General features: G+C 36.3%; 1 protein-coding gene across 3 annotated transcripts in view; it reads left to right on the forward strand.

The window, feature by feature from the left end:
• The window catches only part of NIPBL (NIPBL cohesin loading factor), a 168,439-nt gene that overhangs the window by 53,560 nt on the left and 95,678 nt on the right, over positions 1–19,201 (forward strand). For all 3 annotated transcript variants that reach the window (XM_042804992.1, XM_032992323.2, XM_042804993.1), the window contains exons 2-5: positions 7,281–7,424; positions 10,244–10,409; positions 11,564–11,694; positions 18,049–18,148. In XM_042804992.1, coding sequence (XP_042660926.1) covers positions 7,361–7,424; positions 10,244–10,409; positions 11,564–11,694; positions 18,049–18,148 — 461 coding nt within the window. In that variant the 5' untranslated portion in view covers positions 7,281–7,360. The remainder of the gene's footprint in view (positions 1–7,280; positions 7,425–10,243; positions 10,410–11,563; positions 11,695–18,048; positions 18,149–19,201) is intronic.

Consider the following 19,201-nt stretch of genomic DNA (forward strand, 5'->3'; position numbering starts at 1 on the left):
CCATGCAAATTAGTAATTCTAAGATTTACATTTTTCTTTTTGGCTGAAGTAAGCTACACATGTTGATCATCACAACCCTTTGTAAATATAGTTTGATTTTCTGCAAATTTTGGGGTCAGGTTATGTTGCCTGAAAGAGTAGGCTTTTACTTGGTGCTTAAATGTCATGTTTGTGTATGAGGGACTTGATATGGACTCGTTTAAAAGAATTTTTCGTGCTAAGGCATCCAAATTAAATATCTGAGATGTTATTTTTAAGTGCAGAACACTGTTTATAAATGCTTTTTAATCTTCATATAAAATAAGATGAATAAAAAGCAGAAGTTTACTGTGCTTGAAAGAAGGAAAGAAAAAAGTCCTAGTGCTGCTGGAGACTTAATCCTTCTTTTTGGGAAACTGTGTTCTAATGAATTTTCAGCCTTTGTAATTGCAAAGTAGCAATAAAGGTCAGTGTTTCCTGCTAGATGTTCATGTAGAATCACAGAATGGCTTGGGTTGGAAGGGACCTTAATTACCTAGTTCCAGCCCCTCTGCCACGGGCAGGGACACCTTCCACCAGCCCAGGTTGCTCAAAGTCCCGTCCAACCTGGCCTGGAACCCTTCCAGGGAGGGGGCAGCCACAGCTGCTCTGGGCAGCCTGTGCCAGGGCCTCACCCCCCACACAGTGGAGACCTTCTTCCTTACCTTTAATCTAAATCTACCTTCTTTCAGTTCAAGCCCATTAAGCCTTGTCCTGTCACTACACCCCCTGACAAAGAGTCCCTCCCCACCTTTCCTGTATCCCCCTTTAAGCACTGGAAGGCCGCTCTAAGGTCTCCCCGGAGCCTTTTCTTCTCCAGACTGAACAAGCCCACCTCTCTCAGCCTGTCCTCACAGGGGAGGTGTTCCGGCCCCCTGATCATCTTTGTGGCCTCCTCTGGACCCACTCGAGCAAGTCCATGTCCTTCTTGTGTTGGGGCCCCAGAGCTGGACACAGCACTGCAGGGGGGTGGGGTCTCACAAGACTGGAGGGGCAGAATCCCCTCCCTTGACCTGCTGGCCACAGTTCTCTTGCTGCAGCCCAGGACACGGTTGGCTTTCTGGGCTGTGAATGCACATTGTTGGCTCACAGCTTTTCATCCACCTGTACCCCCAAGCCCTCCTCTGCAGGGCTGCTCTCAATCCACTCCTTGCCCAGCCTGTGTTTGTGCTTGGGATTGCCCTGACCCATGGTCAGGAACCTACACTTGGACTTTTTGGCCTGTCCAAGTCCCTCTGGATGGCATCCCTTCCCTCTATTATGTTGGCCACACCACAGAGCTTGGTGCCATTGGCAAACTTGCTGAGGGTGCGCTCAATCCCACTGCCCATGTCATTTAGATCAGGGAAACTGCATAATAGCCATACGTATCTGCTCTCTGCACATGGCTTAGTCTGATTTTTTTACTTTTTTTAGTGTGGTCCAGCTGTGTCAATTCCCCATCTCTCCTCCCGCAGGAAGTACTATTACATGTGCAAAGCACAATTTATTGCTTTATGTTAGGTTAGCCTAATAGAAATGTGTGCACTCCTGCATTAGGGGGCATCTTTCCTCTCGTGCTGTGTCTGCTTCCACCACCTTCACTGGAATTTCTCTTGCCACTTATGGTGGTGTCACTGCCGCTACAATCAGATGGGCAACAGAGGCATCAATGTCATTGTTACCAAACAGAACAATGGACACCAAAGGAATGTGGCAGTAGCCACAAGGGAAGAGGCTGCTTGCTTTAAAATTTTTTACTGAAGGTTGCTTTTTATTCAGAAGCAATTTACAGTTGTCCCAGTACACTACTTTTCGCTAAGGTTTCTTACAGTGGTTGTAGTTCGTAGTGATTTGAGCACCTACTATTGCAATAGTTTTAGAAAAACACATCATGCTAATAATGGTTTTTAAATTGTACTAGGTAATTTTTCTCTCAAACTTTAATTTTTCACTTGTTTTGTCAGCACCAGTGATTCTGCTGGCTGACCACTTTATGAACCAAACATGGATTTCAATAGGACACTGAATTTCTTCTACTTTTGTGCTTCTGGGATTTCTGTATCTGTATTTCCAAACTTAAATTTTTGTAACCAGTATTGTAAAAGGTGAAACTATTTTGTACATACTATGAACTTCCTGGTTTTATAAATGCTGATGTGTTTTCATGGGCTTTTATTGTTAATAATGAGTCTTTTGGATTTCTGACAACACGCCTACCCCCCTTCCTCTTCACCTTCCCCCACATGCTGCACCGTCCCCCCCGCCCCCACCTCCCCTTTGGTTGGTGAAGTTAGATTCATACCAGGTGGATTCATAGTTTCTTGCATTACTATTTTATCTTTAGACAACTGCATCAGTGATAAATTACTATTCACTTCCAATATTGACTTTTTCTGAGATTGAATTAGTGCTAAGATGCTTTATATAGTGAATGTGGATGCTTCCCCACCCACCTGATTTAGTGTTAGTCTATGTTTTTAAAACTGTATCTCCTTTAATATTTTTTGAGGTATTTTTGAAAGCATTTAGTTCTGGAAACTTACTGTCATTGTAACAAACTGTAACTCTGCTATAGAAACCAGCAATCTGCCCTCTTGTGGGTAAATCTGTATGATGAACGTCAGTCAAGGTATCTTACTTGGATGAAACCTGGAAAATATGTGTTCTGTTTCTGCCTCTCTCCCTCATTCTTTACATGTTTGGTTTGGTTTTTTGTTTTTGTTGGGTGTTTTTGTTGTGTTTTGTTTTTTGTTTTTTTTTTTTTTTTGTAAGGACATTTTATGGACTGATAACTAGCAGAGATTCATGTAGTTACTAATAAGAAAAGGAGTTAATTGAAAAATGTGGAAATTTACAACTGGCTATGAGGCAAGGCGTCTTAAATTTCTAATAGCATGTTTGCTGCTTTAAAAGAAAAGAAAAAGTGTACTGCCTACCTAAATTATAAAATAGCTAATATATGAGTTGCACTGGTTTACTTTGAGTGTGCAGATACAGAAATCAACTTTGATCATGGTGCCGTGGTTATGTCAATATGGTGCTACTCAACATACAAGAAGTTAAAACCTCTTTTTAAAGTGTTCAAATACAATCATCCTTGTCAATCTTCCGTTATCTTCCCTCAATGGGGAATAAAACACTTCAGCATATATAGGAAATTCCTCAATCCTGCAATATCTGAAAAAATACGATTGCAGTTTCTTTCTTTTTTCTTGGATTTTTTCTGGGATCGTTTTTTTGGTTTGTTTTTTTGTTGTTTTTTGTTTGTTTGTTTGCTTGGGTTGTTTCTTGTTGTGTTTTTTGTTGTTGGGTTTGTTTTTTTTTTTTTCCTGATCATAGTCTCTTATTTTCACTGGATGATCACTGTCTCTTTTGTTCACAATTTACTTTCATCCTCTCTTCCTCAATTTTACCCATACCTGTCCATTCTGTTTATAGAGATGATTTTTTTTGTTATTTTTCCACTGCCATTAATTCAGTACTATGGTGAGAAATGCAGAATATATAGGGATGAGTTGCAAAGAGGATCCACATGACATAGCCCAAACCTTGGGCCACTAAAGTGAGATGGCATTTTTCATGTCCATTACATGTGCTGTTTTAACAACTACTTACTTATTTTCTACTTTAAAATTAAAAAAAAAAAAAAAAAACCAGAACACAAAACCACAAAAACCCAACAACCCCCAACACTTTAAATTTAATGTTTTGATAGGAATTTTATTTGGAATATAAATTTGCAGTAAAGGAGAATACACATAATTGACACAAAAAGGGAAGAAAATAACATACAGAAGTAGCATTTTAAATGTGTACTTATTATCCATAACAAACTTTTTTCATATTACTTTCCCTTCTGTCTTGGCTTGGCTTTATTATTGTGTATTATGTTGATAGCTTTTTCATACATTCTCTATGTATGCTGCCATTTCACCATTTTCCTTTCAATGATGTGTTCTTTGTACTACTTCCCTTGTGCACCGAAGTTGCTTCCTTCCTGAAATGTCTCCATTGTTTCTTATAAAAAGCAAGAACCTAAATAAATATATACTGAATATGCAAGACATCATTTGCTTATATCTAAATTAGATTTATACCTCACTGTTCAAATGACTACGCTGATGCATAGTTTAAAAGCTTTTCGATTCAGCAGTTCTTTGATTTCCTTAATTCAGCAAATGTAACAGTTTCACTTTTTTCAGTCTAGAGTTAGAAATGCTGTACTACTGGTAATAGCTACTGTGCAAAGCTGATAATATAAAATATTGAAAAATGTTGATTCTTCTCACTAATTGTGAGCTGCTACAATGTAGTACTTTTAACTCTTGTTACAGTTGGGGAATGGAGAAAAACCCCACACAACAAAACTTATCTATCAGTCAAGCCATTAATTGTTGCATGCTGTTCTGATGTTTTGGATGAAAGAACCTAATTCATTCTGAGCTGTCAGGTTTTTTTCCCCCTAACTACTTGATAATTTAAATTCTTTAATGAGTGAGTTTACTAATTCTCAGTGACATCAAATTTGACTTCTGGTTTGACTGGATCTCAGTCTTTAGTTCTGGAATTGAATCCTACCTTGTTTGGCAGTTGTATAACAGACAGTTTTGCTGTCAACACAACAGATGTAATATTTGGACCCAGATATTCCTATGTGGTTTCTTCATATTGTGTTTGTTGTATAATCTAATCCCATCAGTCGCACTTTGTCTTTTGTTTACTTTCATCTGTTTACTGTCATCATCATACTTAGAAAAACTTAATAGTGTAAGAGACAGACTTCTTGAATTTCTGTGCTTAGTTTCCAGCTGGTGCAGGCAACCACATCCTGTCTCTTCATCTTTAAAGTAATGGTGTTGCGTATTTCTACTACTCCTAACGGAATGCTGTTCCAGAAAGTGGCAGTTCTCATGGTGAGAAGCTCTATTCTGATTTTCTTCTTGTTTGCATTCATGCCCCAATTTACTGTTGTGCTAGCGTTGCTCTGTAGCACTCTTCCTTTCTAACCTTTGACTAGAGAGAGCAACCACATCCCCTCTTGACCTTTGTTTTGTTACCTAAAGAAAGCTTACAAAAACTACAAAGAAAGTTTACTCTGCTCCTGACCATCCTAACTCACTGCACTTGCTTCACTCTCAGGTCTGGATCTTGCCAGTTCAAGTTTCTTGTTATGTATCTGTGGGGAAGGTTTCTGGTTTAAGTATCTGGTTTTTGAAGAATTTTTCCCATTGAATATCTGTGTAATTCAATTATTGTAGCAGTAATACCAGGAAAGAACTTGAATTAGTAGTGACAGTCTCTGATGTTTAGAGCTTTCCCAGGTTATCAGGAAGGGAAATTGAACAGATTTGTTTTTTGGGGTTTTTGTTACTTGTTACATACAGGATTTTCAGTAATACAAGTGACATGTCCTTAGATTTGTTGCAGTTTCAGTCAGGAGAGATCATTAGACATGACCTTCTTATTGTACATATAATTTACATGTGAAAGGTGTTTCTTCAATTTCTTTAATTACTAACCCTTCAATGAAAACTTAAATTCCAAAAGTGTTAGCTCCTGTTGCTTTACTATTGCAGACTCATTATGGGAAAAGTTAGATCCTATTGTTGGTTGGTTGGTTGGTTTCTTTTTTTGTTTTTAACTTTTTTTATAAGAATTGTTTATTTATGGAACTAAGAAACCTCTGAAATTCTGTGTATATTGGTATTTGTTTCAGGTAAAAATCCTCAAGTATTGAGTAGTATTTGAAATTGCTCTGGGTGTTTGAAGGCTGTTTTCTTCTGGATTAAAAAAACCCAAGCACAACAACCCACATAAACTATCTATCTGTAGCAGTTTCCTTAACTAGACTTCTATATCTATAATGTACTAGATTTTTAATAAGCACATATAATTTAGTGGTGAGAATGAGGCTGTGGCAGGTGCAGCAAAGGAAGTCAAGTCATTGTCAGTTCTGTTTAACCTCAGTGTTGGTATTTTTTTCAAAGAATTCAGTTATGTGTAGATAGAGAAACTTTGAAAAGTTAACTTCAGTGGTTCAGGAAAACTTTGAGCAGGAAAAAAGCTTACAACATTGGGTTTCCTTGTCTTGCTTGGAATCTATACATACTTAATAGCAGTAGTGTCCTACATATTGTTAATGGTGTGACATGAGAAAGAAGGAGACAAAAATTACTAAGGAAATGACAATGATCTTTTGGTTTGTATGTATTGTATATGCAATTCTTAAAAATGTTAACTTGTAAGTGTAAATAAGTCATTATTCCAGCATCTTCAGTAGATAACATGAATGCCTGTGCAAATCTTACAGTTTCCTAAATTATTATCACAAGTGCCTGTCTGTAATAGGTAACCACATATAGATATATATATATAAAACAAAATCCTTATCTTTAATTTATTTTGCTTGTCTTCAGAAAATGCCATGTTCAATTTTTGTCATTTCTTTAGTATAATAGTGGATTGTAGTGTGTGATCTTTGTAAATTTTTGTTGTTTTGGAACTGCACGTGAAATTATTGTGATGATAATTTTTTGTTTGTTTATTTTTGTTTTTGATTTGTTTTTTTAAGCAGTGCGGACTTCATTACAGTTGGAATCTATAGTTAGTGAAAACTGAGTGAATAAATCCCTTTTTCAGTAGTTGAATATAAACCATGCTGTTTTACAAGAAATACATTAGTTTAGTTGTGGCTAAAGCCTTTCTTTTTGTGGAGAATGGGGTAGTTTCTGATAGTAGTTTGATTAAACAGTGTTTAATATTAAAGAGATATTTTCAGCTCAAGTTTTAAATAGCTACTACTTTTAGAATACACTAAAATTTTGTAATTGTCACTTTGCTGGCTCCTTGATTTTTGCATCTGTAGAGTACTTTTGTTTTTGCTAGCCTCATATGAAAAATATCTCCTTCTACAAAGCTGGGAAGTGAACATAATAGCTAATCACTTAAACTGGTTATGCATTAAGTGCTATCCACTGCAGTATGAACCAGTTTTTGAGTTGGTACTGTGTAATGTGAGCAAATTTTCTTTCGACTGCCTGATCTTGTAACTTTTCTGGTGAAAGGATTTTCTGCTGAGACCGGAAGCTTGCCTTTTGTTTGCACAATATCATTTGATATTTAAAATCTGCATTGTTCTACCCACTCTTGACAAAATTTACCTAGTATGCAGCTGGAGGTATGTTCTGTGCTTCATTTATGTTACTGAATTTAAAATTCTAAAAAAGTAAATGAGAATTTTCATTTGGTATTCTTGTTTGTTTGTTTGTTTTTCTTTTCAGTGCTTGGGAGATGGGAAGTAATGATAGTTGGCACCTGAACTGAAATATCTGTGTAGGCACTACTATCCCAGAACTTCAGGATGAATGGGGATATGCCTCATGTTCCCATCACTACTCTTGCAGGGATTGCTAGTCTTACAGACCGTAAGTACTATTATTTTTCTTGTCTCTGCTATGCTATTTTACACCTCTTTGGTAAATACCTGCATTTTCAAAACACTAAAAATAGTTTTAGTTTAAAAATTCTTAGAGGTTCAAAATCAGATTTGGTATTTAAATACCATTTTTGTCATTGCTTGAATATAAAAAATCTCCAAATAATACATGCTAATTTAAACATGAAATGAAATGAGATTAAATGAAATGTAGGTGAAAAAAATCCTTAAGGAAACCTGAAACAAAGCATAGGAATTCATTTTTTGTTTGGAATACCATTCTGTAGCATATCTGGGTACCCCACAAATAGAAGTCTTTAGCATTTGTATGTCTTTCTCTTAAACATACATCTTCACTGAAGCAGCAGGGGGAGAGAGAGAGAGAGAGAGAGAGAGAAAGGATTAGACTGATGCTCATTAGCTAAAGAGAGTGTGGAATATGCTGAATATACTTGAAACTTAGTTCCTTAGTTTTGGACAAGGTACAAAAAAGTTACTCTAATAGGTGTAAAGAATGGCTGCTAGAAGGGAAATAAGCAGCTGAACCTGTGTGTTTTCTTCCTTAGCTGTTCAGCCTACAAAAGGAACAGATGAGATCTGTGTACTGTCTTTAAATATGTCAGGAAGACAAAAGTCAATGAAAGGAAAAGAACAGTTTACATTTAAAGATGATACCGGCCCAAAACTGAATGGTTATAATGTGACCAAAAATAAATCTATAGTGAAAACTAAGAGGAGATTTACTATTGCTATAATGAGGTCCTATGGCAACTATTACAATAAGAACAGTTGGGACAAAGATGCATCTTGTTTATAAAATGTAAGAACAAGTTTATAGCTCAGTTGTCTGTCTGAGGATAATTGGACTCAGTGACCCAGGTGCTTCTTTTGAACTCTTGTTTTTATGACTATACTGTTGAAATTTGGAGACTTTGCAAGAGACACTGAAAGTATATACCCAGTAATTTAATTTAATTGCCTCCAGTAAAAAAAGCAGATGTATTAGGGGTAAACCCCCACTTCTTCATGTCCTTCTGATATTCTGAAATATCAAATTGTAAGGTGCTGCTTATGTATTTAGATGTGTATATATGTATCATTTTGTATGTCTAATAATGGGCCATCAGGATACAAATAATCAGTTTTCAAGCTATGGATAGTTTTCCAGTATTAAGTATAGGTTCTAAAGAAAGCCGAAAACTTAACTGGTAGAAGTTACTGTCCAGACTCCTGGTGCAAGAGTTTCTTGAAACACTGAACTACCGTTGGTGGGATTAGCCCTTGTGTTAGGTGAATTTGCTTCCTTATATGTTGTATTTATCTGATTTTTAAAAGCTCAGGAGCAGCTGAAAGAGAAGGGCTTGTAATTGCTTCACCTTTCTCTGTGTGAAAAGAAGGAACTGCAATGGACAAGACCTGTTGCCGTAAAAACATGGAAGACGTGATGACTAGAGGCAGTAGAGTAGGCTAGTTAACTAGCTGAATTTATATGGTTTTAATAAATGTGGTTTGGTGATCTTGCTAATTTTTACAAGTTTCTGGCACATTCAAAGGTAATTTGATGCAAATAATGAAATTAGCTATTTTAATATTACACACTTCTGTTTGAATTCCAATATATTTCTAAATACAGTAATGATATGTACAGGGAAAAATACTAGAATTCCCCACCCCCACTCCCACACTCCTTTTTTTTTAACAAATAATTTCAAAATATAAAAGAGCCAAGAGAGTATATTTCACTTGTTTTTTTTTCTTAAGCTATTTCTAATGGTTCAGTTAAAACCTTTATCCCAGAGTTGTAATCAGCCTGGTAACTTGGACTTACGAGTCCACAAAAACAAGTTCACTCTGAAAGTGACTTTTCTATGTAACTAGCTTTTTGGCCTCTTCTGGGTTACTCTCCTCCAGCTTACTCTCCTCCTGTCTGTGTAGCTCTGAGAATCATCTGGTCGGGGCTTCTTATATGGTACACTTACTTGTTACGTCTGTACACCTAAGAATGCCTTCTGAAAGTATAGTGTGCTCATTTATAATCTGATTGAAATACTGTAGTAGATATTACTATTAAATCTTTTTACCAAGGCTTGTGAATTGGTAATTGCCTGAATTGATGTTTTAGTGATCATACCAACCAATACTAGCCTTTCCTTGAGAAGATGACTTAGAAAGAAATATAACAACAGAAGAATAAACCAAGAATTGAATTAGTGGATCAAATTGGTTATTGGGTTGTTCGGGGTACTTTTTGGTCAGTTGTTTGGTTTTTTGTGGTTTTTTTTTGTTGTTTTTGTTTTTGTTTTTGTTTGTTTGTTTGTTTTTTGGTTGGTTGTTTTTTTAATCTACCCTGACCATACAAAATGGGAACACAAATATGGCGATCAAATTAAAAAAGTGTATGCTCAATGCACTTAACAGTACTGCACGCAACTGGAAGTATTTTCCATTTCCTTCCTTTATGAGTGCTTTTGGCTTCAAGAGAAAGCTGCCATAACATACTAAATAACTTAATATTCTCGAATGTTTAAAGGCATGCTTTTATTCATAATACTTGCCTTAGCACAGCTAAATGTTTACAATTATATAGTAATATAACTTGCGAACTTGACAGCATTACTTTGTGTAAAACAGAGTCCAGGCTTTGTGTGTATGTTCATGATTTTAAAAAATTCATAAATCTTCTTCCCGATGAGTTAAATGTAGTTGTCAAATTTTCTTTCTTAATCACATGAGGGAGTAAGGTGTCCATATTTATATGCTTCTGTTTCATGAAATGATTCTGAACTCCTTTCTGATTCCTGGTAACAGTTTTGAACCAGCTGCCTCTTCCATCACCTTTACCTGCTACAACAACAAAAAGCCTGCTTTTCAATGGACGGATAGCTGACGAGGTGAACTGCCTTCTGGCTTGCAGGGATGAAAATCTGGTTTCACAGCTCGTCCACAGTCTCAATCAGGTGTCAACAGATCACATGTATGTATTTTGAGCTTTAACTGTAGCAGATCACCATCCTTATTCCTTGAAATCAAAATTAACTGGATTGAGAAAGGTGATTGTGAGAATCTGAAAATTAGAACATACAGGTTTTTTGTTAGGCTTGCTTAGCAGTTGACTGGTATTTGAAGTCAGATGTTTCAGTCAGTCAGAACATTAATAATTGTCTGTCAGTCCCTATGCTTAACTATGGGGGTTATTTTATAGATCTGCTACGTATTCTGTTGTTACTAGTTAGGAGTGCAGACTTTCTGATGTTGATTGCGCAATACTCATTTGTGTTCCACTTTTATTAATAATGCTCATAGACAAATTATATACCCACTATTACACAAAAGCAAATTTTTTTTGAGACACCTATGTAAGACCCATGTTAATTCTGATTAGGTATTGAAATTAAATATTTTAAGAATTGAACCAGCAAGTATGCTAATGTGTTTTTTTTCGGGGTTTATTTATTTATTTTTCCCTTGTGTCCTTTGAATTGTCTTATGTTGATAACCCTGTTTTTTTTCCTACATGTTCCAATCAATTGTTTTGATCAAATGGAAGAAAATTTTAAAAGTCCTCGAAGTAAACAATAAGTGAAAACATGGATACATTTCTAGAAAATCCCTTACATTTTTTTTATGCTTCAGAGGGAGTCCTATGATGTCAGATATGTCAGTTTCCCTTCTTAAAATGAAAGATTTTCAAAGGATTGGGCTGCAGCCTGAATGTTATACATCCATGCATATGTTATTTTTGTTCCTACAATAATACCTTCTTGATATTATGCCAAAGTGTTCTTTTATGGAGAAGATCATGATATAAAAGTGGGCATACAAAACTTTTTCTAATAGTTTGAAGGTGACAGCCATGTATATATAAGTGCTTAGTAACAGAAAAAATTTTTGAAGACTAGTAGGAATACTTCTTCTGCCATTCCTTAAAGAAGAGAGGGAAAAAAAGTAGAGGCAGGGAACAGCTTTGCAGACTTGTTTTTTTCCTATATTTTAACAGTGAATTGTCTTCTTTCATTTTGGTTTGGTTTTGTTTTGGGTTGTTTTTTTTTTTTTCTTTTACTTGACTCATAGTTTCTTATAATTTGAAAATGCATTTGCCTCTTTATTTGCTTACTTCCACAATTCCAGAGAGTTGAAAGATAACCTTGGCAGTGATGATCCAGAGGGAGATATACCGGTCTTGCTGCAGGCTATCCTGGCAAGGAATCCTAATGTTTTCAGGGAGAAAAGCATGCAAAACAGATACGGGGTACAAAGCGGTAAGGATTTTTGATTATTTATTGATTGCATTTTGTGTTCTATAAGTTTAGGGGACTGATACTAACCACAAATATATATGGAGCACAAATGTGATATTTATGCCTTACCTTGTATTTGATAGTGATAGAAAGCTATGTACCTTGACATTTTCTAAGAGCAATTGTGTTAGCGTAAGCATGGAAATAAACACCACCAGTTTTTTTTTGTAAAAAAAAATGTTTAATTTCAGAACAAAGTTTGATCTCTAGGATGAGTGATTTTGATTTTATTTTAAAATATTTTTTTTTAAATTTATGGCGAGTTTCATATATTTGTCTTAGTAAACAGTTAAAGTTGGAAAAATATGCGTTGATATTACTGAAAATCTGTACGATTATAGCACCACTGCAGTGGTAGTTCTTAATAGTTCTGGGGTAAGGAGTAAAGTTGAATGAACCATATTTAACAGCTCCTCCCTGCCATTCCTCATCTCAGCGATTTGTGATGCCCTGCAGATTATACTGTTTTGACAGCTAATTCTCTTCTGAGATGTAGTGAAGTATACTGCTGTATAGCAAAGATGAAGAAGGAAAGAGACCAAGAAAAGGATTAATTGGACAGATTCTAGTTGTAGATCTGGATACATGCACCTACAGTATGTTCTTTAAATACCAAACTATGAAACGAGAAGGAGAAATAGTGTTCTGCAGTTGAGGATAAAACTTTGCTAGCACTGCAGAAGTATAGATAGAATTGTTACTGGAGTCCACAGGGGATAAGAAGTGTAGGGTATTTTTGGATGGGAAGAATAATAAAATTAGATTATTAAGTTTGTTTACCTAGGCCAGTGAGTAAAAAGCCATACAATATTTTAGAAGAACTTGCAAAGGACAGAACATGTATTATTCCTTGAAAGAAGACAGAAATTTCCTGGAATTAAAATGTGAAAGGAATTTCTAAATATTTCTAAGTTTGTTGATACATATATGCTGAAATTTAAGGTCTGAAAACAGTCTCCAGGTCCTGTGTTTAGTGGTAGCTCTGACAGAGTATGATTTTTCCATCTGTGGGAAGAGTTGTGACTGTCCTGCCAGTTTGCATAGTGGTCCCACAAAGAACAGATGCTTGAATTAGAGTTTTCCACCAGTTTTGTAAAGTAAAATATTTTTTTTTGGTCAGTGCAAAAGGGAGACATTGTTTTAAAATTATCTGTTCTAGCAGAGGCTTTTGAAAGAAAGAAGACAAAGCTAGCTGATTTCTTTCTAATTTTTGGTAATTCTGTCCTTCACAAGGAGAGACACTTCCACAGCTTCACTCTACAGGTTAAGAATAATCCTTTATGAAATAAAAGCACCTCTTGTCTTTAGTAATTGTGCTTTGGCCTACACATGAAGGAAGGTATTAGTACAGAATAAAAAATAATTCAACATGAAACTTAAAATACTAGTTGATTTTATTTTAGTAAAGTTAATGAAGTGGTTTCAGAGAACCAGAAGAGATCAGACTTTAAAACTTCCTTGAATATTTAATTTTATTTTACATAATTCTGAATACTTGTATGAGTGCAAGCATTGCAATGTAAGTGTGAAATCTGAAAACTGGAAAGAAAGAGAAGAAAAGCATAGCTGCAGACAAAGTACTTTGAGAGGAATAAGGTCCTGGAATGAATGTTTGAAAAAGCTAGGTGAAGTGTGACTTTATTTTCAGTGGAAAAAGGCCACACTCTTACCTGAAAATAAGTGGATCTTTAAGCTAGATACTGGCAAATTGTAGTAGCTTTATTAGCTGTGACTGTGTCCCATTCAGATCTCCAAGGCCAAAGGAGGCTATACTGATGTGTTAGGGCAGCAAATCTGCTTTCTGAACAGATACTGTAATCTCCGTAGAGTCATGATTTGTAGAACAGTTGGGGGTTTGGTAGAGATCTTATGTAATGCGTTTTGCCAGCTAAAAGAACGAAATTTAGGCTTTTTTATAGTATTTAAGATTCATCTCTTCTGCTTTCCTTATTATCTTCCTTCTGAATATTGTCCTTCTGCCTTCTGTTGAGTCCAGCATGCAGTAAAGTCAGCACTGAGTACTGTGACCCAGTATTTGTAATACCCACAGTTATGATGGAACAAAGGCAGCGGGACCCCCAGGCTAATTTACTCAGCCTGGGATGTATCTGTGCACCCTGATGCCTTGAGTGTCAGTTCCAGCATTAGTATGGACAAAGTGAACTCAAATTAATTTCTCATAGCCTTCATCGCTGATGCAAGAACAGGAAGATCACCCGGCTAAAGAATTACATTAAATGCAGAATAAAATTCTTGATCCAGTACAGTTTGTCAGGAAATAAATGTGTTTTCAGAAAGCTAAATACTATGTTTTGAATTATTGTGAATATAAGGTGAAGCATAAGCAGAATTCTGTGCTGATGCTTTTACCCAAATTCATATTGATCTATAGTTCAGCACAAAGTATAGAGCAAGAATTTGTTGTAGTTTTGTTTTAGTTATGATGATCAAATAGTGCAAGAAGGACGTATTATGTGGACACTTCGCTTAGTGTCCTGGGTGCACATCCCTCACTTTGCCTGCATCCATTGCTGGCATATTTTGTTTCAGGTAATGCAGCAGCAATATTCAAACTCTTATGCCCTGTCTTTTGATAGGAGTCCCATTGTTGAAACAGTCTTCATTCAGTTTAGAATTTTTAGATTACGTTTTTAGTTAGATCTTTCAGACAGTTTTCTATTACCAGGTTGTTTGATCAGACTGACTCACATCAACATCTGGCATCAGGCCTAACTTGGTACAAGGGCAAAATGTTAATTCTATTTTAGACCTTTTTCATCAGATGACAGAAAGTTCTGGGTGCCATCTTGCAACTACTCCTGTCTTGCATCTTACAGTGTATGAATGAAGTGGATTTATTTATAATTAATTAAAATGAAGATATTACATAGTTTCAATTTTCGTAATTTTTCTCTTCTCTCTCAACACTTTGACTTTGTCTTTCAGCAGATATGTGTTAGGAGATCAGCTAAAATAGTATATTAGCAATAGGTTAGTATTCGTAACATTGCCTAGGATTCGGGCTTAATACTCACTTTAAGCTATTTATCAGAACTTGTGAATTTTGGGAGATTAAAATCTTATGCATCTTTCCATAAATATCAATTACTTGGATTTTTTTTTTTTCATTTATACAAGAACTAAAGTGCATATGTGCCTGTAAAAGGGAAAAACTTTGCAGATGTACAATTTCAATAAGAGTGTATATTTAACTGAAAAATCACCTGCTGGTGAGCAGTCCTTGCTTAAGCATGCATGATACTGTAATACCATTTAACTGTAGAAGACTTTTTGCTGTGACCTTGAGCTGCGTTTTTAAGTAGTTCATTCTTTGGCATTTAGTGTATTGCTTTTTTCCAAACTAAAAATTACAGTAATGTTACTACTCAAATGGTGTTTTCTCAAACCTGAACATTACTGTTGTCCCTCAAGCAGGGTTCACTACCTGGTGCGCAATAAACCAATCTTACACACAGAACCAAGATACCAGTTTATTTGATATTTATTCAGAGATGGGTGCTAAGTGGTAATTCCACAAAGCCAGCACACCACACAAAAGAACTTCAAGGTATTTATACACTTCAGGCTACATGAATACACAGTTATGTAATGATCATTGGTTAGTTTCTTTCTATTTTGTCCCTTATTGGTTAGTTATATTTAAATTAGCCTTGTTTGCTATGCAAATTAGTACACATACTCCTTGAGGAGGTAGGGGCAGAGGGGGGGGCACGTCTCTGGTCTTGATCTCCTCCTGCCACCTTTACCTATTTCCCAATTACCACAGATTTTGACTTGGGGGAATCAATCATCCAGACTCTGGCACCTTCTGGGGCAGGATGTTCCCCTCTTATTAGTCTCTTAGCTCCTCTTCAGTGGTATAGTCGTTAGCAAGGCATGCATTGCTTATGTAAAGTTGGAGTAGCTCACTCTCTTATCTTTTAGTTCCTTTTTTTTTGACTGCAGCAGTCTTAAATGAGTAACTGCCCCTGCCATTGTTCTGTTTACAAGTTCAGAGTAAGTCATGGCCAACATTCAAAATTAAGGTTGCATTGAAAGTAATTCTTAAATATTTAAGGTACAGAAGTGCACAGTGAAGCCATAAATCTGCTGCTTAATGATATGATAACAATGCAAGAAATGTGCAAGAAGATATTTTAGTGCTAATGGACATGCTTATTTCAACTTATTATTAGACTAGATGTTTGGGACTTATTTTTACTTCTTTCTCATCATTATCAGGCATAACTGTTATCTGTCTGGAAACTTTGGAGACACTTTTTTTTGTTGGTGGTGGTTTGGTTTTTGTTTTGTTTTGTTTTCTTTTTCCTTTTTGTTGTTTCTTTCCTCCTTTTTTCTTTTAAATTACATAGATTGTACCTCCCATGTCCTGCCTCCCCTCCCCGACCAGATTAGAGAAGTGAAAGCTGTTTATAACATAATAAGTTTTAGGGGTTTTTAAAATGGCATTAAAAAATAGATCCATTTATATATTTTCTGTCATTCTTTTTAAACCAACACCTACCACATCAGTGGTTCAAACATACTTTAAATTTATCGAGGAGAAAATAAATATATATATTTTTAAAGTATTTTAAAAATGCAGGCTGTGCTTTAAGCATACATTCTGGCAGCTTTCTGTACATGAATGTTAAGGGTTAGTAGTTGAACTAAAATATTGTACACAGTTGCCTTTAAAGTGGGAGTGAGAGGTGAGCAGGCAGTGGGCATGCTAGGCGCTGCCTCCAGCGGTTTTGTGTTGGAGTTTCTTCCTCACTTGCCTTTTGGTGAGGCAACTGGTGTCCTTTTAAACAAATTTTGCAGGGGTTGAGGAGTCTCCTTCTGTTACTCCGGACCATGAAATGTTCTATGCACTGAAGTGTGGAGGTGTCTCGTTTTTGTTCAGGTTCAGCACAATATGGGACTTTCACTCCTGCTCTGGGCTAGTTTTGGTGTGCTAATATACTTGGAATGCTGCTCTTTACACTTACCAGGAGGTAATAACGGCTGCGTTCCTGGGGGATTATTGCATCTCTTCTCTGCTGAGGAGAGGGGAGGAGAAAAGAGGGTGACAGGGAGGACTTCTGAAACTAGTTTTGCTCGTATGAAATCACAGCAATTGAAATCGGTGATAGCAATTGAAGGATTGACAGCTCCCAAACACACTGGATTGGGCACTTGTATCAGCCTTCTGTCTAACCTTTGGTTTAAAATATTTGTACTGCTGATGTGCTTTTACCCATGCCTGTGGATCACTTGCTGTGGCTTCCCAAGCTGCATTGTGCTCATGAATTCTGACACTGTTTTAGCTGCATGACATTCAATTCTGTCATTAAAATAATTTAGAATTAATTTAAGTTTTTGTTTCTGCATCACTTCAGCTTCCATTGTCATGCTGTTTTTAATGAATTCTTTATACATTTATCGATGAGAAGAAAAAAAAAAAAGATTCCTTTAAATTCTCCCTAATAATGATGTGAGTTAGATTAGAATAAAATAGAATATTTTGTTTGGAAGGGACATACAGCGGTCATTTAGTCCATCTGCCTGACCACTTCAGGGCTGACTGAAAGTTCAAGCAAATTTTTAGGGGCACTATCCAAATGTCTCTTAGTTTTAGGCACATTGGGTACTCTTAGCTTGCCAACTAGTACAACTCCTGAATTTCCAAAGTGTGACTGTGGGCATCTACATGCTGTGGGAGCCTACACTTGGGATATTGGTTCTGCTTTGAAACTGAAACATTTCAGCATCTTCTCTGATAACATTTGTTATAAACGTAGTGGAGGTAGAATAGAAAGCTTTTGGCCCTGGATAGAAAGGAACCTCTAGGCATTGTGGGAGCAGTGAGAATATCTTGAAGCACTCAGCCCAAGATGATTGTTTGCAGTACTTGCTCTAAAAACAGGAGATAAAATTTCAGCATTCTTCTGACTTGTGAAGTTTCAAATCTTTCACTTACTGTCACAATGAATACTGTACACACCAGCTTGGGGTGTGGAATATAGGTCCTGTTATAAAATGTTTTTATTGACTAGTAGGTTTTGGCTTGGGAAGCTCTAAGGAGCAGAAGAAGGAACTACAGTATTTATGCCTTAATTAACACTGCTTTAGGGCAACGCTTTTTTTATGTCATGATGTGTAATGGACTTCTTACATGGAATTGATAATTTCTGATATTTTTAACAGTTGTGGGTAGATGATGTTAATATCTGTAAAGTTTATAATCTCTTTGTGTATAATAATTTCCGAAATGAGAGACCTGATTGAAAAAGAAATGTGTGTGAAGTAATGCTGCTTTCTTCTTTTTAATAGGGATGATGATGTCACAATTTAATATTTCTCAGAATTCCATGCGTGGTAGTCCTGCATCTTCCAATTACCAACAAACCACTATTTCACATAGTCCTTCCAGGTAATGCTTTCTTTTAAATGGAGGGGGCGGGGCGGGGCAAGGAACTGCAAATTCTTTCTACAGTGACAGTCAATTCTTGTTGCAAGCATGTGAGTAGAACAGTGTGGAGACAAATTTTACATCTGTCTGACAGTAGGGTGAGTTTCTTCAACTGGCAAAGAAACATCTTTCTGTCAGTGAATAAATCCTTGTATTCTAAGATTTAGTCATGATTCTCCAGTCGTTCTCCCTCCCATAATTTTGACAAACTTGCTTTCCTCCTTAAGGAGTTCCCCTGCCTCCTGCCACCCCTCCTGCTATTCTGTGGCAGAGGCTGAGATTGGCCACAGGAGGATAGGAGAGAAGAGGCTAATGTATTCCAGCATGTGTAACAGTACCAGTGTGACAGGAGGGTGGGAAAGAAGGCTTGTAAAAGCATGGAGTACTGCTCTAACAGTTATACAAAAAGCCAGAGGAGGATAGGCCCAGTCGTTTGGCCAGTTTTCCAGCAACGCCCTCATCAACTTTCTGGTTCTTTTTTTAAACTTTTGAGTGTTGGCAAGTAGCATATACCTATAATCCAGGCCCTTACTAACATAATAAAGCACTCTGAATTAGAGGAAAGACTTCTGCATGTAGTTTCAACTCAGTTACTGGGCTTTAACAGATTTCATCTTCAGTTATTAGATGTCATTATTAAAATAAATTTACTTCACATTTCAGTTCAAGTTGCTATGCCCAGTAGTTCAAGTTCAATGCTCTGTATCTGCACAAAAAAAAAGTATACTTTTTTACTTTTATATCTAAAATGGATACCGAAGAAGGTTTTGCAAATTGTGAATATTACAATGAATATTACAAAGTCGTCTTGAAATCCTTGCAAAATCCTTGTGTTAAATACTTTGCTATTTCTTTTTATGGAAGCTTACCTTCATAGAATTGCTGTGTAGAACTGAGGGTTGTGAAACACGTAATGTACTTTCTGAAGTACTTATTTGGTTTATTTTTATTCTGAAAAGCTCATGTAAGAATGTAAGTTATAATGTGCCTGTATAATTGTCAAAAGCCAATGTT

Source organism: Tyto alba, unplaced genomic scaffold (assembly GCF_018691265.1).
Source record: "Tyto alba isolate M040663 unplaced genomic scaffold, T.alba_DEE_v4.0 Super-Scaffold_42, whole genome shotgun sequence".
NCBI classification, from domain to species: Eukaryota; Metazoa; Chordata; class Aves; order Strigiformes; family Tytonidae; genus Tyto; species Tyto alba.